Below are 24244 nucleotides of genomic sequence, written 5' to 3' on the forward strand. Positions count from 1 at the left end.
AATAAAAAAGTTTTATATGTATAATTACATCAAATCTAAGTTTATGTATCAAATTTCATATTTGATCAAAGTTCATATTGAGATTTATCCTAAATTATGATTGTTTTATTTTTTAATTAAGTAAAATGAATCAAATTGGGTAAATTTGTCAAAGATTTCACATTACCAAGGAAATCTAAAATTATTAGTTAAAAGTAATCTTCGAACTCAAAACAAAGAGATATTATGATTTACTTGAATTGAATGTGCTTAAACATATATTTAGAGAATCTAAAGTAATTAGATGAAAATGTAATTATTAAAGTAATAATTACACTTTTTAGTAATTAGAAGGAACTTTAATACCACACGACTCACACACACTAATCATAAGAGTGAGTTATTCTGAAATTGAACCTTTTAACTGCTTATCTAGAGACTTAAACCCAGATGAGTTCTATAAGATGAACATCAGTGGGAGCTCACTTTGGGATGAAATTGAAATTTTAAAAAATTTACCTTGAAGTATCGGAATTAAAAAAATCATATTATAATTTTAGAAAAATTTAATTTTTTTTCTGAAAATAACCATAAGATTAAAATCTCCACGAAAGGACTGCAACATAGAGGTGATCATGAGTTGAGCTACCCAGCAGGGTTCAGGTAAAAATATAGGCCCAAATATGGGTTTGGGCAAAAAACGAGGCCCGTTTAGAAAATAGGCCGAGCCTCGGGTAAAACTTTTTTGGCCCGGCCCGACCCAAATTATATATTAAATATATATTTTTTACTTTTAATTAAATATTAAATATTTTTATTTTTAATCAAATATATATATTTTATATATATTAAATGTATATATTTAATATGGGCCGGGCCAGACTAAGCTTGAGCTTAATATTTTTTTTCAGGTCGGGCTTAAACAAATTTTTAGGTCCATATTTTAGGCTGGGCTGGGCCCGACCCTGCCCATGATCACCTCTACAGTGCAGCATCAACAATTAAACAACTCAAAAAACAGCTCTTAATATTATTGATAAAAGGTACATTTGAAAAGAGCATAACTTAATGGCAAGGAATCAACAGAAGATATAGAAAGGCCAAGTAGCCATTAAATGTAGCAGCATCCATCAAAGTAAAAAGACATGATTATTTGTACCCTACCCCAAAACAAACTAGTTCTTTGGTCCGATCCGGCTCGATATAGCAAGCAAAACAAAACAAACATAGCTCTTTCCTTTGTACCACACAGAAACAGTAAGGCAAGGTATATATATGCCTCAGGGTTTCCACAGGATGGTGGTTTCTGCAATCATGGAAGTGACAATGTATGGGTCCATGTTTGAAGCTGGCCGCCGGTCTTCGAAATAACCTTTTCCGGCTTTCTCTGTGTCTCGACCAACACGAATCGATGCGCCACGGTTTGCAACACCCTATTCAACCATTGCATATTGTACATTGAATAAAGGAATAAGAAATTAGAATTTCCCAATTGAATCAATGGAATGCGTAGCAGTGTATACCCATATGAAAGTGTTGATGTCGGCAGTCTCATGTCGACCAGTGAGGCGGCGTTCATTGCCTTCTCCATAGGCAGCAATGTGTTGTGTGTGCCTCGCCCCAAGCTTTTCAATTGCTTTCTTGATAACCTCATAGCCTCCATCACATCTCATGGACTTTGTACTGTTACATACATACATGACACACAATTAGTTCTTGGAATAAACTTGGAAAGATCTATTAAAATATACCTGTAATTGGTGTGAGCACCGGCACCATTCCAGTCTCCCTGTGATCATTAGTATTAAGGTGTATGAGTTAATCTTCAAGTTCATTAAAATAGAGCTAAAGTAAAAGCAAAGGGAAGCAAAGGATTCAAACCTGAATGGGCTTGGGATCAAATGAGAGCACCACTCCAGCAATCTCAGTGATCCTCTGTAATTTAGAAACTAGAATATTAAGATCAAAAGAAGCGAAAGTGTTCTCAAGTGAAGGGGTAGTGCTTCATTACCTCCAAAACGTAACGCGCAACCCATAACTCATCTCCGGCAGAGATGCCAACTGTTGGGCCAACTTGAAATTCCCACTTTAAGCCATCAAGAAAAGAAAATTCAGCATAACAAACGAATATAAATATATTTGGATTTAGGCCAAAAGGTTATAGTACCTGTCCTGGCATGACTTCTCCATTGATGCCACTGATACTGATTCCAGCATATAGACAAGCTTTGTAATGAGAATCCACAATGTCACGGCCAAAGGCTTTGTCGACGCCAACACCACAATAGTAAGGTCCCTGTCATAAAAGTAAGATTATATTTATCACCCACTGCTGCTTCTTCTATAAAACAAGCAATTGGAAAAAGAAAGAAATGATTACCTGAGGTCCAGGAAAGCCACCCACAGGCCATCCAATTGGCCATTTAACATCTTTCTGCAACAAGGTGTACTCTTGCTCTATTCCATACCTGTTTTGCTCTCATATATCATATGCAAAATCAACACAAATATATATATGTATGTACTAAATCACACATTCTTAAATAGTTCAAAGAAAGAAAAGAACAAAAGGGAAATACCAGGGTTCTTCGGCGACAACATCAGGATGGCTAAAAATCTTAGCAGCAGCGCATCTCTTGTTTGTGGGAATTGGATCACCAGCTGGAGTATAAGCATCGCACATAACCTAAAAAAAAAATCATCACTGTTTAATATGGAAGTTAGCACTCAGCCGTTTTAAGTGCGGATGGATGTGCCCAACATTCTTTTAAAAATTTCATAGCATTGAAAATCGGGTTTTATGACAAGAAAATTTGTATTTTAATTAAAATTTTTAGAGCAAGCGGTTCGATCTTAATATATTTACTAAAATACAACTTTTACTTTTTATATCTATTTTATATTATTTTGATTAAAATATTTATTTCCATATGAATTTATGAAAAATTTAAATTTTCTTTTTGTTTCAACTTCTTAATTGTATAAGATTTTAGAAAAATTGCAAGTGAAGAGCATGTATGTTGCGGAAGCGACGATAATATTAATAACAATATTATCAGAAATATTTAGATAATTATTATGCCAACAATTATACTAAGAAAATTCCCAGTTAAATTGGAGGGGTCACAATGGTCCCGCTTAAAACCCAACAACTAGACAGAACTCACTTAGATATTTATAGCAATAATAACTAAATAAATATAACCAACATAAAGCTATTAAATAAAAGCAAACAAATAAGAAATAAAATACCAGAGTTTTAACGAGGTTCGGCCAATTTAGCTTACGTCCTCGGACACTACCAAATTAATATTTCCTCTAGAAATATTACAAAGGAGAAGATTTTGGGATGATACAACCAAAGGGGGAGGGGTTCTATATATAACAAACCAAACCCCCTCCCTTTCTATCTTTTCCTAATGTGGGATATTGCCAATATTCAACAAATCTCCACCTTGGCGATATTCCACATCTTCGAACATCTTCTCATAACACAAACTTCAATAGTGTCTTCAAATTTGCAACCAATCGCCTTCTTCCCTTTTGGTAGTTGTGCCAGCTTCCACGTCTTGTTTTTCTCTAGAGATTGCATTTCCTCTTCCATTGCACCTAACCATCTATTATTCTCTAAACTCTGAATGGCTTCGGTGTAAGTGGATGGAATATTATCAACAACTGGAAGTGCATAAGCTACCATGTCAGTGAAACGAGCAGGTTTCTGAATTTCTCGTCTCTGCCTTCTGACTGCAATTGGCTCTGATTGCTGTTGAGGTTCTTGGGTAGAAACCTCTTCCTCATCTGACTCTGCATCTGCCAATGAAGAATCACTAGTGGTACCTTTTGCTGGAATTACCACACTCTGCTCAAACTCCACCTGCTGCGGAGTACACTCCACCTGCTGTGAAGTACTACTCACTCCTTCTGGATTTACCTTATTCAACATGGCAGATTCATGAAAGGTAACATCCCTACTGATTATCGTCTTCTTTGCCTCTAGACACCACAAACGATATCCCTTAACACCAGCATTGAAGCCCATGAATAGAGCCTTCTTTGCTCTTGGATCTAACTTTGATTCTTTCACATGATAATATGCAATAGAACCAAAAATGCGCAAGGTGTCATAATCAGTAGCAGGTTTTCCATACCATTTCTCCAAAGGAGTCTTGCCATTTATAGCAGATGATGGCAAATGATTGATGAGATGTTGAGCGTACGTCACAGCCTCAGTCCAAAACTTTCTATCTAATCCAGCATTAGATAACATACATCGAACTTTCTCCACAAGCGTTCGATTCATACGCTCTGCCACCCCATTCTGTTGCGGTGTTCCACCTACGGTGAAGTGCCTTACTATGCCACAATCTTGGCATATCTTCAGGAAAGGATCGCTTTTATATTCTCCACCGTTGTCTGATCGGAGAACCTTAATCTTCCTTCCTGTCTGATTTTCAACTTTAGTTTTCCACTTAAGGAAAACTTCAAGCACCTCATCTTTGTTCTTCATAGGAAACACCCAAACTCGTCTGGAAAAATCATCAATAAAGGTGACAAAATAACGTCTTCCTCCAAGTGATGGAGTCTTGGACGGTCCCCATACATCAGAATGCACATAATCCAGAATACCTTTAGTATTGTGAATCCCAGTGCCAAATTTCACCCTTCGTTGTTTTCCCAGAACACAATGCTCGCAAAATTCAAGTTTGCAAGTCTTTGTACCTTTCAATAATCCTTGCTTGGCTAGAGTTTGCAAGGATTTTTCACCAGCATGGCCCAAACGCATATGCCACAGCTGTGTTGCCTCAGCGTCCTTCTTGGTACTCGAAATTGCTGCTGCTGTTGTCCCGACCACTGTACTACCTTGGTAGTAATACAGATTGTTCTTTCTTATGCCTTTCAACATCACCAATGCTCTTGAAGTTGCTTTAAGAACTCCATCTCGTATTGTCACAACTAGGCCTTTAGATTCTAACGACCCCAAAGAGATGAGATTCTTCTTCAACTTTGGGACATATCGTACATCCCGCAAAATTCTAGTAGATCCATCATGACTCCTCAGTTTAATTGAACCTATCCCGGCTATTTTACATGTGTTATCATTACCCATGTAAACAACCCCTTCATCTAGTTTTTGAAATTCAAAGAACCATTCCCGAATGGGACACATATGATAGGAACAACCAGAATCCATGATCCACTCATCTGCATATAATGTTGAAGATGTCATACTAAGAGAAAAGTCTGACTCTGCTTCACTATTGCATTCTGCAACATTTGCATCTTGCGGAGTCTTCCCTTTTTTCTTCAATTTTGGACAATCTTTCTTCCAATGTCCTTTTTCTTTGCAAAAAGAACATTCATCTTTGGCAACAGCTCGACCTTTGGACTTTCTTCTCTTCCCCTTAGACTGACTTTGCTGACGACCTCTTGTTACCAATGCTTCCACTGCTGCTTCACCTGAACCTTTCAACTTATCCTTTCGGCGTAGTTCATAGCTATACAATGCAGCAGTTACTTCATTGAAAGTTACTTCCGATTTTCCATGAAGTAGAGTAGTTTCAAGGTACTCAAACTCCTCAGGAAGCGATCCCAACAACATTAACGCCAAGTCTTCGTCTTCAAAAGTCACATCCAAATTCAACAAATCAGCCACCAGCTGATTAAAATTGGTAATGTGCTCGTTCATCGTGGTACCAGGAACATAACTGAAACGAAACAGTCTTTTCTTCATATGTAACTTATTTTGACTGTTCTTCTTCAGAAATTTCTCCTCCAATGCTTTCCACAATTTACTTGCAGAAGTCTCTTTACTGAATGTATACTTCTGCTCTCTGGAAAGACATGATCGAATTGTACCACATGCCAATCGGTTGATGGTCTTCCATTCTTTATCATCAACCCCTTCTGGTTTTTCTTCCTCAATGGCAATATCTAGACCTTGTTGAAAGAGGGCATCTAGAAGCTCGCTTTGCCACATGCCGAAATGACCTGTTCCATCAAAAATTTCCACTGCAAATCTCGTATTTGTAGTTCCAACCCTCGACAAGATGTACGAGGTGGAAGTTGTTGCTGTGGATGGTTTTTCTTCTGTCATTTTTGCCATAGCTTCTATTTAATAGCCACCAAATGCAGAATACCCACAAGCTTTAGGAAATGTTTCTGATGTGTAAGATCAGACTAAGCTGCAAACACAGAGCATACTACAAAACCTTGGCTCGGATACCAATTGTTGCGGAAGCGACGATAATATTAATAACAATATTATCAGAAATATTTAGATAATTATTATGCCAACAATTATACTAAGAAAATTCCCAGTTAAATTGGAGGGGTCACAATGGTCCCGCTTAAAACCCAACAACTAGACAGAACTCACTTAGATATTTATAGCAATAATAACTAAATAAATATAACCAACATAAAGCTATTAAATAAAAGCAAACAAATAAGAAATAAAATACCAGAGTTTTAACGAGGTTCGGCCAATTTAGCTTACGTCCTCGGACACTACCAAATTAATATTTCCTCTAGAAATATTACAAAGGAGAAGATTTTGGGATGATACAACCAAAGGGGGAGGGGTTCTATATATAACAAACCAAACCCCCTCCCTTTCTATCTTTTCCTAATGTGGGATATTGCCAATATTCAACAATGTATGGAATAATAAATAACATAGATGAGACACAACTTACAAGAATATTGTTGCCCCTCCTAAATGGATCTTTGAATATAGCTTGAGGACTATTCCATTTAATTGTAAATATACACACAAAAAACAAAAATAAAAAAATCCATCAATATATCTAACAAAAAGTATGAAAACATTTAAAAGAGAAAAAGGAGCAAAAAGTAGTACTATAAGATGACTTCACTGTCTTCGCCAGAGGCTTGACCAGTGCTGGAACCGTCATAATTCCACTTTGGGAGCTTTGAAGGATCGCTAACAGGCCCGGAAAGTGTCTATATATGCACGTATATAAGCATATCATGTTATTACAATGTAAAGAAAAATACCTGAAAAATCAAATGTTCAAATCAATTACCCTTGCTTTGCTTCTGAGATCGATGCCTGATCCACCCACCCTGTTCAACCATGTCAAAAGGGAAAAAAACCTTCCATTAGTAACAAAAACCAGATCAGAAGTTGCCATTCCTAATATTCAGTATTCAAAAGCAAGATGTAAGGCAGTCAGCTATGTAGTTTAGTGTAACTGTGTAAGACGAGAAGAAAAGATTTTGGATTCTTTCGAGTTATAAAGAGCATTTCTAATTATATAGACCCTTTTATTTACTTAACAGAGAAACCTTGTTGAAAGCAAAAAAAATGAACACTCTGTTTTGATCATGTTACCACGCAAAACAGAGGATGTAGAGCGCGCACACATTGAAGAGCACACTGAGTTAGACATGTTTTGGAAGAAAGAAAGAAATTGTGGAAGGAATAGGAGAGTAGGGACCGACCATATGTATTCGGCAATGATTTTGTCAGTGCAGTCCGAGAGATTAAGGTTAACGAGATCTGTAAGAAGCGACATATTCTTCAAAAGAATAATAAAACAAGTTTCAAAACATAGGCAGGTTGCGTTGCCTTTTATAGTGGCGATTCTTGTTTGAGTTCACAACTCTATTCTTAAAAAGGGTTATAATTTTTGTTGTAGTGAAATTTGAGAAATAATTTTTCACTTAATCTTTATTTATTTGTTTCGATCAAACTCTGATTAATCTAGATTATTTTATTATTATTTGACCTATAAATTTAGCACTCTTTTACAACCTTAGAAAATACACACTTTTAGAGGGCTCTTTGTTTTCGGGTTTTTGGGTTTAGTTTTTATCTCTATCTTTTGTACTCTTCGTTCTTTTGTCATTATAGTAAAATTATTTTTATCCGTGGTTTTTTCTCTTTTTTAGAGGAATTTTTCCACGTTAAATTTATATGTTCAATTTCTCAATTTCTTTAACTATCTTTTATTTGTTCGTAGCTTAATCGGGTCGATATCCAACCTTTTATTTTCTTTTATAGAAGAAGAAAAGTTAGTACGAACTAGCCAGTTGATTTGTAAGATTAGAAATTCAATCTGACGTCATCATGAAAAATAGTCCATTGAATTTCAAACACTCCTTGCTGAGATCATTAATGTATAATTGCCTCGTATGATCTCAAAGATGGAAATGTTAGAGTAAGACTACACAATATATTCTATGACGATAATTAACCTGCAATGACCCGGCACTTGGCCAGACTACAACCATGTAGGACGTAGTCTTGTTAACTATGTTGTGTTACAAGACAAGGGATGACCTCTTTATATAATCTTAAGTGCACAAGAGACCAAGGGTCGGCGCATTTCCTTGCCAACATTATGTAACAATCTTCTCCTTCTCCTCTCTCCTTACACAAGCTCTTCACTTATCACAAGTGAATTGGTGCTCTTTTTCATTATTCGTAATTTGTATCAATAAATTTAAACTTCTTTTAAAATATATTTTGTATTATCAAATTAAATTTTAATACTAAATAAAATGAGATTATGCCTTGAAATATGAATTTTATTATGAAGTGAATTAATTAAATCAAAAAAATGTAAAGAAAATATTATAAAATGCGAGCAAAATATCTAATTTTAATTGCTTACAACTTATGATTTACTAATGATTGAATTTTGTGAACAATTCGGCTTAATCGTTTTAAACGTTCCCTTTCTCATGCACTCATGCTTTTTAAATATTACAAAATTAAAGGGAAAAATCAAACATTAATTTTTTTCAACAAATACTTTGCATTAGGTCAGTGATGACATAAGTAAGTTATTTTTTTAATTAAAAAATGGATTCATTTAACTTGTAAGAGTTGTTGGGTAACCCAACAGAAAGGATACTTCTTTGATACTGTTGAAAGGGCAAGGTGTTTTCAATTTTTTAAAATGGCTTTGTGATTATTTGCTTACACTAGCGTCACATACCATGCACCTTCCTTCTTCTCTTCTCATTATTTAATTCTAAAAGAGAAGACTTCAATTCATTATAAATTATACAATATGATTTATAAAAAGAATAAAGTTTATAATCGCAATACTATGTGCTGATATTATTGTTAATTTAACTTGTCTATCAAATGGATGTATATTTTTTATTTCTGTGAAAAAGATTCGTAAATCATTTCCATTCATCTATTAAAATAAGGTAATGTATATTTTAGTACCTGAATTTGGTAATTTGTACCTGGTTGGTATTTAAACTTATTTTGGACGTAATTAATACCTAAACTTGAAATTCATTAACCAAATTGGTCCTTTTCTTGAGTACATGGACACTGTTAAATTTTGTATTGGCAACTAATAAAATATTGTCATGTGTGTTCAAATTTTGTTAAAATATATCGTTGATACAAAGTACAAGAAGGGAGGAGAGTAAGGAGTAGTTATTGGTGGTTTTATGGAAGTTGGTTCATCTAAAGAGACGGAGAGCTGGAAAGAAACAAAAGGACTGATTAACTAAGAGAGAGAAAGGATTTGCTCAGAGTAACTTTAGAGTTGAAAAATTGATCTCTTCTTCATTGTTGAAAAGATATTTATAGAAGAGGTCTTCTTGCTCACTACCTTGACATGGCAAGTTGTTATAAGAAAAGTTACCATTATGTAAAGAGTGAAGGACGAGCATCGTGGGACCCATTTCGTCATGCACTCAATCAATATGAGGATGTTACGCATAAATGGGCCCCTTATTGCATTAAGAATGTGTTCACACCTAAAGGCGAGTGCCTCAAAAATAAGCGCTCATCTCATTATCTAGGAGTGGATGGGCTTGTCAGGAATGCTTATCTAGCAAAAGGCCTTGAAAACAAAAACGGTGTCGATTTTTTGGTCAGGACGAATGGTCAACCAAAACATTGCCTCAAGTGGAGTCAAAGGGGAGGCCAACACCTTCTATCTTGTTGACACATGTTCAGGTGGTGAAGGGATATAACATATATTTTAATACAATTTTTAGAATTTCAAAAAATAAAAATAAAAACCTTTTTTTTATTTATTTCATGAGCGTAATGAATCTAGAAAAATAGATATCTAGATTTAGATGAACCTCGACACCTATTTATCTAAATTCATTTTGAATGGGTATTTTTAGTAATTTAATATTATATATACATTTTATAATTTCAAAAAATAATACTATAATAAAACCTGATTTTTTATTCACATGTATAATGAACCTAGACAAATAGGTGTTTAGATTTAGACAAATCTTGACATCCATTTGTTCAAGTTCATTATGGATGTACATTTTCTTTTTGTAATTTTATATTTTTATAATTTCAAAAAATAATATAAAAATATATTTTTTATTTCATGTGCACAATGAATCTAGACAAATGTATGTCCAAATTTCAATCAATCTAGACATCTTTTTTCCAAGTTCATTCTAGACGTGCATTTTTAGTAATTTTATTTTTTTATAATTTAATAAATAATAATATTAAAAACTTTGATATTTTTAGAAAAACTTTAAAATATTTTTATCTTTTTGTGTGTGTGTGTGCGCTTTAACCTTAAGAGTATGATAAATTTACTACTAGATAATAGATAAACGAATGGCAACAATTGTGTTTTCCCCGGCCAGATCTCACATTGATGTCTTAATGAAATCAACACCATCTAAAGAGGATAAATAACGAGTGTTGAGAGAAAGCATGGGCTCGTTTGTATAATGCAACACTGCAATTTTCTCTCTATTGTTATTTTAGTCAAAAATATAAAAGACAAAAAACGTGAAAGCAAATATGTTGGAAGCACACTATAATCTGTTGCGTTGTTCAAATTATATAGTTGAAAATATAACAGAAAATATATTTTGCTGATTTCTAGCCACATCCTAACTAACTCTTAAATTCATGCCACAAACTAAAAAATACCGGAAGACTTGGTCTACAAACCTATTATTCAGCAAGCCTAAGACACATTCTCAACAACCCTCATTGCCTTAGTAATTGTAGAGGCCTACTTTATTTCTTAAAACTTCAAACATAACTTCTGGAAAAGCGTTGGTTAACATATCTGCAATTTGATTTTCAGTCTTTTAATAAACCAACTTGATTTCACCAATCTTCTGTTCTTCTCTCAAATGATACAACTTGATCTTGAAATGCTTTGTTCTTCCATGAAAAACAAGATCATTTGAAATTGCAATAGCAGTTTGATTATCTACATAAATCTTTGTTGGCTTTATTTGCTTCATTAATATATCTGCAAGTATTTTTTCTAATCCGAATTGCTTTGTTCACTATAGCATTTGCTGCAACATACTCTGCTGTTAGGGATCGACCCGATTAAGCAACAAGTAACAAAAAATAGCGGAATAAATTGAGAAATTGAACACACAAATTTAACGTGGAAAAACCCCTCCAAAGAGGATAAAAAACCACGGGCAAATATAATTTTACTATAATGGCAAAAGAACGAAGAGTACAAAAGATGGAGATAAAACTAAACCCCAAAAACCCGAAAACGAAGAACCCTCAAAACGTAAACACAAAATTCTCTTAATGTGTTATGAGTTCTAATCTCTAATGGGTGTATTTACTAAGGTTGTAAAAGAGCCTATTTATAGGCTAAATTCATATGTCAAATAATAATAAAATAATCTAAACTAATCAGTGTTTGACTGAAACAAATAAACAGAGTTTAACTAAAAGATTATTTTTCAAATTTGATTGAAAATAGGAGTCATACTTAACATCTGCCTTTGCTATACTTTGAGCTATCACATCTTACTTCACCTCTACGCCTAAAAAATAAGACATCAAACCAAGGTCTGTCATCTCGAATGCTTCAAACATTTTAGCTTTAAACTCTTCCACCAAATTCTTGTTGCTTTCTGTTACAAGAACATCATCAACATAAACAGAAACTATAATTAAATTAGCATTTGTTTTCTTCACATATAGTGTAGCTTCACTTGGACTTTTAACAAATCCAAGGTTTTGAAGATATTCATCGATCCAATTGTACTAGACCTTAGGAGCCTATTTAAGATCGTATAAGGTCTTGTTTAACATGTAGACTTTCTTCTTATGCCCTTTGACTTGGAATCCCTCAAGCTGCTCTACATAGATTTTTTTTCTTGAAGATAACCATTTAAAAATGCAGATTTTACATCCAACTGATAAATCTTCCACCCCATTCGTGCGGCCAAAACAAGTAACATCCTGATTGTATCCAAGCGTGCCATAAGAGCAAAAATTTCTAAAAATTCACTCCAAACACTTGATTGTACCTCTTCACAACTATTGGAAAAAACACGTTAGCAAATAAAAATATAAATACAAGTAAACAAATATTTATATATATAATAAAATAAATTGAATAATTTATATTTAAATTATCAGATATGAAAAACTAATAAATAATATAACGAAAATAAAAAATCGAAAAGAAGAATCGAGTTTTACTAGATGTTGAGGCCTGTTTTACACAGTTTCCTTAAGACAAATTTGGCTGCTCTTATGGTACTTGGAGAAACGTTGGTCGACTATCTCCCAGGATACAACAACACGATAATCGAAGCAGTAGCACCTCTGTAGTGATCAATGAACAAACATTGCCTTTTTCTATCATCAAAACGTTGGAAAATATGGAGAGGAAAAGAGTAGAATTTTTTTAGAGTAAAACAAACTCGGCGTGGGAGAGTTTGATTTAGAAATTGTTTTTGAAGAAGTCTTAGCCTTTTACAGGCATTCAATTTGGAGGAATTTTAGAAATATCCATGAAATAAGGATACAAAATCTGCATTAAAAGAGCAATTAAATCCATTTGATTTAAATCAAATCAAATTGATTGGAATCAAATAAAATCATGATATGTGTCCTTTTAAACCAGTTATATGAATGTTTTGAATTTCGAAAATATGATTGTGCATGCCCAATATACTTGGTTAAGGTGGGATCACCCTTTAAATATAAAGGATTTGGTGACCATCGAAAAGGTTTGGAAGTATTGCCTCGAAGAAAGGAGTCCAAATGGTTTCAAGGTAGATGATGTCAGGAGAAGCATAAATGTATAAAGGTTAGTATTTTGTGAAGAAGCCTAGCCTTGAAGATGATTTAGGGTTTGGTTATATTATAAATTACACATACATGAATAGTAACATAGAAAAGACCTCTATAAAGATGATTTCGTGAGCATTAATGGTTCTAATAAAGGTGCTGACACTGTTGTTTTTGTTGGTACAGGCATTGCTAAAGCTCGCGATGAAGTAATGGAAGTTAGCGAACATGAGATTCCTTTTTTTATCATTATAGCAAGCAGCACCAACATCCCTATGATAGATTTAACTTGTTTGGATGACAATGATGTACTAGATGTAACTTCTTTGAATGTTTATTATGGTGATACTAAAGATGCCATGGACTTTAGACTAATAGTTTTGGTGTGTGTCAAGATTTGGTAGCTCACAAACCTTGTTTCATTGAACTAATGTTGTTTATATTATTATTTTGCGAGAAGTTCAAGTTCATCCCAAGTGCATACTTGTGATCCTCGTCTGTTGGAAACCCAATGAATATTCTCTATTTGGCCAAATATGTAACCTCCCTAAATTGGCCTAGACGTTAGACTCGAATTCGGGAGATTACATCGACCACCGAGATGGCCTAGTACGATTAAGGTTTATAAAATAGTCAATTTAAAAAAATTATTTATTTTAGAAGAAAATTTAGTTTATTTTCAAAAAAGCTGGCGAGTTATAAAAAAAACATCGTAGTTTAACTTTTCTAAGTAGCAGTGACTTCTTTAAGAAAAACTTAGTTAATTTTCCATTTATTTATTACTCCCAAATTTTAATTTTAATTTGTTAACGGAAAAAATATTTTTACTTGGTTTAAATAAAACTATATTTCACGCCTTAATTAAATAAAAACTATATTTTAAAATTAAGATAAATGTTATGCATGTAAAATAAACCCTAAAAATAAGTCCCATGCCACAAAATAAATAAAACAGTGCAGTTCCGACATAACAAAAATTATAAAAATAAGCCTAATAATACTACCATAAAAATAAAGCGTTTTTGAGCCCTTCATATGCCGTGTCCGCGTCCTAACCTGGTCGGTTATCTGTAAAGATGGAAAACAAATGGGAGTGAGCTATGAAGCTCAGTGTGAGTTCAATCACAAGAAAACCAGTGCAAACAGTAGACAAAACATACAGAATATCAATTCATAGAGTACATCAAAATTAATTAACAATACAGAATATCGGTAAATCAGATCAATTCATCAACATAATATCTCAATTTCAAAGCCATGTATATGTCTTATGAATGCAATGCAATTTTAATTAATCAGAATAGGTTCTACCCAACTTCGCTACACAACACAGTAGGAGTTCCCTAGAACTCCTCTACCTTTAAACCACGGTATGGATGAACCACTAATGTTGCAGATGAACTGCTAGTACGATGTGGATAAACCACTAATAATAAAAAGGGTAGATAAACCACCGAGGTTTTTGATAAAAAGTTTTTGCAGACAAGCTACCAGTAGGTTCTGGATGCACGACACGTTTACATATTAAAACTGCTAATACGGTATGGATAAACCACTAATCAGTGCAGACAAACTGCTAATACTTTCTCCGTTCAAATCGTCCCACCCTATGCAATGCAACATACATGCTATAACAGATCAATATGGTAGCAATAACATGCTTATAACAAATATATATAGCAGCAATTATCATGCTTATAACAGATTATGATAGTAGTAATAAACTTGCTTAACATGTATTTGGTTTAACAGTAGCAGTAGGCATGTACGTCATGCAATCAATAACACAATGGTATCAAAAACATTATTAATTCATCAGAATTACAATGACAATAAACATGTAATATTTTCATATCATGCATATACAGTAATAATCCAATCAATCAGATCATATTCATATTATCAAGGACTCAATTGAATGAAATAAAATACTAAAAATAATTTGGGGATTCAATTAGGGACTAAACTGAACAGATCATATAATTTTGAGTCAAAACTGTAATTTGTAAAACAGGGGACAAAATTGTAAAATCTAAAAAATAGGGGATAATTGTAAAATATAAAAAAATGGGAAAAACTGTAAAATCTGAAGAATAGGTGCAAAACTATAAAATAAGAAAAGTAAGGGGAAAATTGTAAAATTTGAAAAAAATAGGGGCAAAATTGTAAATTTGTAAAATAGGGGACACACGACTGTGTGGCTAGACTGTGTAAAGGGAGTACATGGTCGTGTGGCTGGGTCATGTAACAGACTAAGGCCGTGTGAAAATTACAAAATCAACCTATAGGGGAGGCACAACCGTATGGAGGGTCCTAGGCTTTGTGAGAATTAAAAAACCTAGGGTTTCAGGGGATCATAGTCGTGTGAGGGGCCGTGTGGTCCACATATGTGGCCTATAAATTTGGTTTAAGTCACCTAAGACATGTCCTTCAAATGATATTTACACAAGAATTAATGGTTTATTTCAAGATTTATGGAAGTTTTCGGCAAAAACTGAGAAAGATCGTTTAATCAATTGTAGGATTGTGTTAGATAGAAATTCTATAAGGATTCCATATTAAACATCGAGATTGTGTCTTACTTACCTCTTGTAGGCAAAGTTTAAAGGTATTTCGAACGGTAATTACGAATCCAATAGAAAATATTTCAAACGGAAATCAATTTCAATTCGAGAAAACAAAAGTAATTCTAAGCAATAGAATGAAAATTTTATTGAAAATTAAAGTGGTGAAGGAGGGGGCTCAAATCTTGGTCACTTTAGGGGGCTGATGCCTTAAGCATTAGGCTATTGCCCCTTTCTTGTTTATTTTTCACTTCAAAGATTGTTTATTCTAATGTGATTTTCATCCTAGGTTGCTGAAAATAAAAAGAGAAATTGGGAAAGGTGTGGATTGATCCTAAAGCTTCTAAGGGATGTACAAGCTACTTAACCATGAAGTCTAAAGCTTATTTCTTACTTATTTATTACAACTAACCCCCTTATATTTTCGGGTGTGACAAAAGACATTTCTAGTGATAAATGGTCCAAAAGCAACGAACTTAGTAAGGATGCTAATCTAGTTGCTAAAAAAACTATTGCCAACTAGGCTTGTGACAGTGAAGAGACTAGTTTTGAGAGGAAGGGCTCCTTACAAGAAATAAGGGAATCTCAATAGAGTAAAAAAAAAAAGACTCGTATGGCGAGGAAGAATCATGTCAAAAAAAATGGAAGGACCTCATTTATCAACAAAGAACCTCACAAGGACAAGATGATTGAAAAGTCCAAAGGTGCTTCATCTACTGCTAACTTTTATGCTTTTCAAGGTACTCTGGTGATCATTGACAACAATCTCCCTATCGTGCCTCGCACCTTTGATACCGTCAGTAGTGGTCCCAATGCTACTCCTCTACCTAAGGTTTACTTCACATTTGGTTGGTAACCCTCCTCAAAGCTTTTACGCTTGGAAGTATAAATTTCTTTTAAGTGAATTCCCATTTTCTCCTACCAATGTGATCGCTAATTGGGATGAGATTTTTCCTCGAGCTTCAATAGAGGTTTTATATCCAAGCTAAGCTTTAAGAAGTGATGTTGCTCACCTTACTATAAGCGAGCTAATGAAGGGTACCCAAGTTCATGCAATGGGAGATGTAGTTAATCATGCATGGCTTAAGGAGGGCCTTCGTTGAAGAGGAAATGACCACACTCCAATTGTGAAAAGAAGTGGAGTAGTGGGAAAAAAAATCTTGTAACACCAAAAAAATTAATGTTTGATTGACTTGTAATACCAATTCATTTAATAGTTTAAATAATAATACAGATATACAATAATATATGAATGATAGTTGTTGGGTAACACATATGACACTTATTTAATTATGTTGAAAAGGCAATTTGTTTTTATTTTATTCTTTAAAATGAAAGTCAAATCCCAATAATATTTTGGTTGGGAGATTAATATTGCAAATTGAATATATACCATAAAATTAGTTTGTTGTGAAGATTTTGCTCCGTCTAATCCTGGCGTCTCATACCATGCATCTTCCATTAAATTATTATTGATTATTTTAATTAAAAAGAGAGAAGACTTTGCAAATAATAGAATCTGGAATCTCAATTAATAAAACTTTAATTATATTTATTAATAATCACTGTATGATGTGTCAACAAACTGTTAATATTTTTAATTTCAGTCATCAAATTTTTTGTAAATATTTTAAATAAAAATAAAGTAGCTATAAAATTATTGTTAATTCAACTTGTTTATTTTTTTCCCTTTAATACATATAATAGATTTATTCAATTATTGTGATTTAAAAATTAATTTTACCAATGAGTTGATTGAGTCTTAATTCGATTGGTATACGCATTGTTATCAATGTAGGAGAATGTGGGTTCGAGTGCGCTGAAGTGCGTAATCCTCCTATTTATAGGTTGGGGAGAAGCTATGGACAATTCTAGATATTGTATCAAAAAGATCAGATATGATCACAACCTATATTAAAATTGTTCAAAAAATTTTATTTTACCGATGAAAATATAATTCTATATAAAAAATTCAAAGCTGAATAGTCATTATAATAAAATTTCCAAGGCAAATATTTGGTCTAAGTTTTATCCCAATTTTGGAACCATTGCCTATCAACATCTTGAGTGATGTAAACGGTATCTAAATTTCATATTCTTAGTAAATTTACAATTAGTCACTAAATTATGGATAAGTTTTTTGTTTTGGTCATTTAATTAAAAAGTGTTACAATTTGGTCATTAAACTATTTGTAAGTTCCATTTTAAGTCACTGGACTATTAAAATCGAAGTTATATGGCTTTCTTTGTTCGCACTACCTGCACCAATCAAAGCTCTATTTCCCCTTCTCTTCTATAGCTCAATTTTTTTTTTCATGGAACAAGTCACAAATTGCGAACTAAATACAAATTACTTTTTTCTCTAATCTCCGCATTGACCGTTAGATCAACTTGGATCTAAGGTATGTTCTTCTATTCACTAATGGGTACTGATTCACTATATCGATTGTCGAGTCATCGCTTGGAGGTCGTTGGCAGAATTATAACAAAAAAATTAACAACCCATTAACGTAAATAAAAACTTTTGAATAGTTCAGTGATCAAATTGTAACTTTTTTTTAAATTAAATAACCAAAACAAAAATTTACTTTTAATAACTAATAGTGTAATTTACCCTATATTCTTTTAGGTAGTATACTTTATATAAAGATGAATAAAAAGAAGAGTGACAATATAATAAGATTTTGAAGAAAAAAAAAGTTATATATTGATTTTTTTATCCTAACATTTGTTAAAAGCAATATATATATATGAAAAGGAAATTTGTTGGGAAAAAGGTTTCTCAACGAATTCATCAAAATTTTGAAAAGTTATATATTGATTTTTATTTTAATATTAAAATAAATTATGTACTAATTGAACACGTCCTAATTTATTATTTTGAGGATATTTTTGTCATTTTATATATTTTATATAAATATATATAAATAATAAAATTTAAACTCAAATTTCTATAGGCTTTAACAAATATAATTTATCATTCAACCAAAACCTCATTTATTTATTAATTTTTTATAAATATATTTATTACATAATTATAAATTTTTTAATATTATGAGTGTATTATAATCTAATGATAATCTAATTAATGTTTAAATTGATTGAAGTCACCATTTAAGGTGATGACTCTCAAGTGTTATTTTATTTTTAATATTAATTTAGTCATTTCTCTTTCAATAAAATAAATTTATTTTAATCAAATTAATATTTTATTTTGATCAAACTAAAATTTTTCATTTTATTTGAATTTGAGGATAGTTTATATCTATTTGTGTTGGGTTATTGAAATGCATATTAACAATTGAATACATAATGTTCCTCCTTTTAACAGATTAAGTGCTCTCAAATTCAGTACATAAATCTATACAAGTCTCTGAATTATATAGGATTTATGTAACAACCCGATTTTAGTCAGTGTAAAAAATGTAATTTTGGAATCAAATTCCATAAATTTAGTCAGTGAAATCATGAATAAAATGATTTATATATTTAGTATAAGAATATATTATAGAATTATCAAGTTATTAAATCCAGAAAGTCATTAACTATAGTGCAAGGTCTAAGTTATAAAAATGCAATTGCTATTAAATTTTAATTTAAAAAATATATGAAGACTTGATTAACAAATAAGCAAAGGACCTAATGGTTATTTAACCATTATCACTTCTTGAATTAGTGGAATGTTAGGATGAAAACCACTTATTATTATAAATATAATTTAAAACATAGGTCACCTTTAATTAATTTACTAAAATATAATTAATTAAGTGTTTTAATCATAAAATTGATTAAGGTGTATATATGGTAAGTGGGAAAGAGAAGAAAGATTATCTGTGACCCAAATCCTTATTTAAATAAAATACTGTGGTAAAATAAAATAAAAATAAAATCCTTATAAAATTATATTTCTTTTATTTTATTTTAGTATAAAGTTTTTTAAACCTTATTAAACTCCATCTATTTGTTATTGATTAGAATAAGGTGTTTCACTCCTATTAGAATATGGTTTTACAAGCCTATAAATAGACATAATCTACTCCTCTTGTAATGATTCGAATTCGACATAGTGAATTTTCTTCTCCTCTGCCCGTGGTTTTTCCCGAAAGGGTTTCTATGTAAAATCTGTGTGTTCTTTATTTTTATTTCTATTTCTATTTTCTTTGCGATATATTGTCATTACCAAAGTTATATTTCTACAAATTGGTATCAGAGCTTCCGGGTTGTTCATCTCAATCTCGGTAATTGCGTCTTTGAAGTATGAAATTCCGCTGTTGGATTGCAATACTAGATTCGCGTTGTGGCAGATAAAGATGCAGGCAATTCTTGCACAGATGGACTTAGAGGAAGCCCTGTTAGGGGTAGATAAGATGCCTTCAACATTAACGGAGGAAGAGAAGAAGCGCAAGGATCGAAAGGCATTAACATAGTTACATCTGTATTTGTCTAACGAAATTTTACAGGATATGATGAAGGAGAAGACCGCCGCTGGATTATGGAAGAGGTTGGAACAAATATGCATGTCGAAAACTCTAACTAGCAAGCTGCATATGAAGCAACGTCTTTATGCTCATCGTTTGGAGGAAGGTGCATCTGTGCACGAACACTTAACAGTGTTCAAATAAATTCTCTCAAACTTGGAGGCCATGGAGGTTCAATATGATAAGGGAGATCTAGGGTTAATTCTACTTTGTTCATTACATCATCTTATTCAACCTTTAGAGATACGATTTTATATAGCCGCGAGTCTCTCACAGTTGATGAGGTCTATGATTCTTTAACCTCGTATGATAAGATAAATCATCTTGTGGTTAAAACTGACTCTCAAAGAGAGGGTCTTATTGTTCATGGGAGACAAGATCGGAATACTGATGATGATCGTGGAAGAACACAGAAACAGAATCCTCGCAGTGAATCTAAGGGTAGATCAAAGTCTTCAAATAGAGGTAAAACTTATAACTTTTGCAAGAAGAAAGGACACATTAAATCTGAGTGCTATAAGCCACAAAACAAGATCAAAAGAGAGGCTACGAATCAAAATGGAAAACAACTAGAAAATTCTGGAAAAGCTAACGTTGTAGAAGACTATAGCAATGGTGAACTTCTAGTCGCTTCTGTCAACAATTCTAAAGCGAGCGAGGAGTGGATCCTTGATTCAGGTTGCACCTTCCACATGAGTCCCAATTGGGATTGATTTACAACTTATGAAACAGTGTCTGAAGGTATTGTTTTGATGGGAAATAATGCTTCATGTAAAATTACAGGTGTTGGAACAATTAAAGTTAAGATGTTTGATGGAGTTGTCAGAACACTTAGTGACGTACGACATGTTCCAGAAGTAAAGAGAAATTTAATTTCATTGAGTACTCTTGATTTAAAAGGGTACAAATACACAGCTAAAAGTGGGGTTTTGAAGATTTCCAAAAGTTCCTCATTGTGATGAAAGGGTAAAGAAAGACTGCCAAGTTATATATTTTGCAGGGTTTTACTGTTACTGGTGATGTAGTTGTCTCATCCTCTTCCTTGTCAAATGATGATATTACTAAAGATTGGCATATGCGCCTAGGGCATATGAGTGAGAATGGCATGGCAGAATTGAGCAAAAGAAGACTTCTTGATGGGCAAGGAATTTACAAACTGAAGTTCTGTGAGCACTGTATTTTTGGGAAGTAAAAGAGAGTTTGATTCACTAAAAGAATCCATAACACGAAGGGAACGTTGGAGTATATTCATTCTGACCTGTGGGGGCCATCCAGAGTACCTTCGAGAGGTGGAGCTAATTATATGTTAACTTTTATTGATGATTTTTTCAGAAAAGTGTAAGCGTTTTTCCTGAAGCAGAAAAGCGATGTGTTCTCCGCATTTAAGTATTGGAAAACCATGATTGAAAACAGACGAAAAAGAAAATAAAATACCTCTGCACAGAAAATGGCTTAGAGTTCTGTTCTGATGAATTTAATAAACTATGCAAGTCAGAAAGGATCGTGAGACACTTGACAGTTCGTCATACTTCACAGCAAAATGGCGTTGCAGAACGAATGAACAGAACGATCATGGAGAAGGTTCGATGTATATTGTCAAATGCCAACTTACCAAATTCATTTTTGACCGAAGTAGCCTTTACTGCATGTTTTTTGATTAACCGATCTCCATCCGTTGCCATTGAGAAAAAGACTCCACAAGAGGTATGGTCTGGTAATCCTACTGACTATTCCGATTTAAAAATTTTTGGTTGTGCTGTGTATGCTCATGTTGATAATGGAAAATTGGAGCCGAGATCCATTAAATGTGTTTTTCTTGGTTATAAAGCTGGTGTAAAAGGGTATAAGTTATGGTGTCCTGAAAATAGAAAATTTGTGATTAGTAGAGATGTTTTTTATGAAACTGTCATGCTACCTAACTTATCTCTTAAAGACTCTTCCAATAAAGAAAATCAAAAGCAGGTGGAGCATTAGATTAATACAAAATCTATAACATAGTCGACAACTGAAGCGAGTACAAAAATTCAAAATAGAGTTGCTCCTTCACCACAATACTCTATAGCCAAAAATAGAACTAGAAGAGAAATTAAACCTCCAAAGAAGTATGTCGAGGCTGATCTAGTTGCTTATACTTTAAATGTGGCTGAAGATATAAATGCAAACCAAGAGACATCTAATTATTCTGAGGCGGTTAGTTGTGAAGACTCAAAAAAGTGGATGTTTGCTATGCAAGAGGATATTGAATCACTACACAAAAATAAAACATGGGATCTTGTAAAACTTCCTAAAGGTAAAAAGGTTATTCACTGTAAATGGGTGTTTAAGAAAAAAGAGTGGACTCCAAGAGTTGAAGAACCCAAATATAAAGTAAGGCTTATTGCAAAGGGTCACAGTCAAATTCCAGGAGTGGACTTCACAGATATGTTCTCTCCATTTGTGAAGCATAGTTTGATTCGAGCTTTGCTTGGTATTGTGGCCATGCATAATTTGGAGCTTAAGCAGTTAGATGTAAAAACTACATTTTTGCATGGAGAACTTGAGGATGATATTTACATACAACAACCAGAGGGTTTTACAGTCTCAGAAAAAGAGGACTATGTTTGCTTGCTGAAAAAGTCCTTTTACGGTTTGAAACAGTCACCAAGACAGTGGTATAAGAGGTTTGATTCATTTATGACTTCTCATGATTTTAAAAGAAATAGCTTTGACAATTGTGTTTACTTTAAGAAAAATAATGATGGTTCTTTTGTGTATCTACTCCTTTATGTTGATGGCATGTTGATAGCAGTGAAAGATAAAGGAGAGATAAGAAAAGTCAAAGCCCAACGAAGTGAAGAATTTGAGATGAAAGATTTGGGACCAGCAAAGAAGATACTTGGTATAGAGATTCTCCGAGATAGAAAAGCAAGTAAATTGTACCTAAGTCAGAAGGGGTACATTGAGAAAGTTCTTAGCAGATTCAATATGTAGAATGCTAAGCCTTTTAGTACTCCTTTAGCAACCCATTTCAGACTTTCATTGGCTTTGTCTCCACAATCAGATGATGAGATTGCTTACATGTCACATGTTCCATACTCTAGTGCAATGGGATCTCTCATATATGCCATGGTTTGTTCACGTCCAAATTTATCATATGCAGTTAGTGCAGTTAGCAGATACATGGTAAATCCATGTAAAGAACATTGGAAGGCAGTTCAATGGGTTTTAAGATACTTACAAGGTACTACCGATGTTTGCTTACAATTTGGAAAAACTAGAGATAGTGTCATTGGGTATGTTGATATTGATTTTGCTGGAGACCTCGATAGAAGAAGATCTCTCACAGGTTATGTCTTTACAATCGGAGGTTGTGCAACCAGTTGGAAAGCCACTTTGCAAACTACAGTCACTTTGTCTACCACTAAAGCTGAGTACATGGCGATTATTGAGGCTTGTAAAGAAGCTATTTGGTTGAAGGGACTCTTTAGTAAACTCAATGAAGACCTTCAAATCAATACAGTATTTTGTGATAGTCAGAGTGCCATCTTCCTTACAAAAGATCAAATGTTTCATGAGAGAACAAAACACATTGATGTTCGGTATCATTTTGTTCGTGATATTATTGCTCGTGGTGATATTGTTGTGAGCAAGATTAGTACTCATGAAAATCCTGCAGATATGATGACTAAGTCACTTCCTATAACCAAGTTTGAGCATTGCTTAGACTTGGTTGGTGTTCATTGTTGAAGATAAACCCTTAAAGGGTTTTATGGAAGAGGTGGAGAGCTTGTTCGTTGAGAGTTCGCGATGAAAAACTTGTTCATTAAGAATTCGTGTCAATGTGGAGATTGTTAGAATTAAGTGACTCGAATCCTTATTTAAATAAAATACTGTGGTAAAATAAAATAAAAGTAAAATCTCTATAGAATTATACTTCTTTTATTTTATTTTAGAATAAGGTTTTTTAAACCTTATTAAACTCCATCTATTTGATATTGATTAGAATAAGGTGTTTCATTCCTATTAGAAAATGGTTTTACAAGCCTATAAATAGACATAGTCTACTCCTCTTGTAATGATTCGAATTCGACATAGTGAATTTTCTTCTCCTCTGCCCGTAGTTTTTCCCCGAAAGGGTTTCTATGTAAAATCTGTGTGTTCTTTATTTTTATTTCTATTTATATTTTCTTTGCGATATATTG

At 33.1% G+C, this 24244-nt stretch overlaps 1 protein-coding gene across 1 annotated transcript; it reads right to left on the reverse strand.

Moving 5' to 3' along the window:
- Window positions 1-980: 980 nt before the first annotated feature.
- Window positions 981-7562, reverse strand: LOC107912890 (glutamine synthetase nodule isozyme). Its single transcript, XM_016841258.2, has 12 exons — window positions 7444-7562; window positions 7026-7065; window positions 6839-6942; window positions 6675-6723; window positions 2559-2665; window positions 2360-2447; window positions 2147-2275; window positions 1991-2065; window positions 1861-1914; window positions 1731-1768; window positions 1503-1662; window positions 981-1412 (listed from the first exon to the last, which is right to left on the reverse strand). The coding sequence occupies exons 1-12, from the start codon at window positions 7515-7517 to the stop codon at window positions 1260-1262; spliced, it is 1071 nt and encodes a 356-aa protein (XP_016696747.1). The 5' UTR covers window positions 7518-7562; the 3' UTR covers window positions 981-1259.
- Between the last annotated feature and the right edge of the window lie 16682 nt (window positions 7563-24244).

Source organism: Gossypium hirsutum, chromosome D11, assembly GCF_007990345.1.
Source record: "Gossypium hirsutum isolate 1008001.06 chromosome D11, Gossypium_hirsutum_v2.1, whole genome shotgun sequence".
Classification (NCBI taxonomy): Eukaryota; Viridiplantae; Streptophyta; class Magnoliopsida; order Malvales; family Malvaceae; genus Gossypium; species Gossypium hirsutum.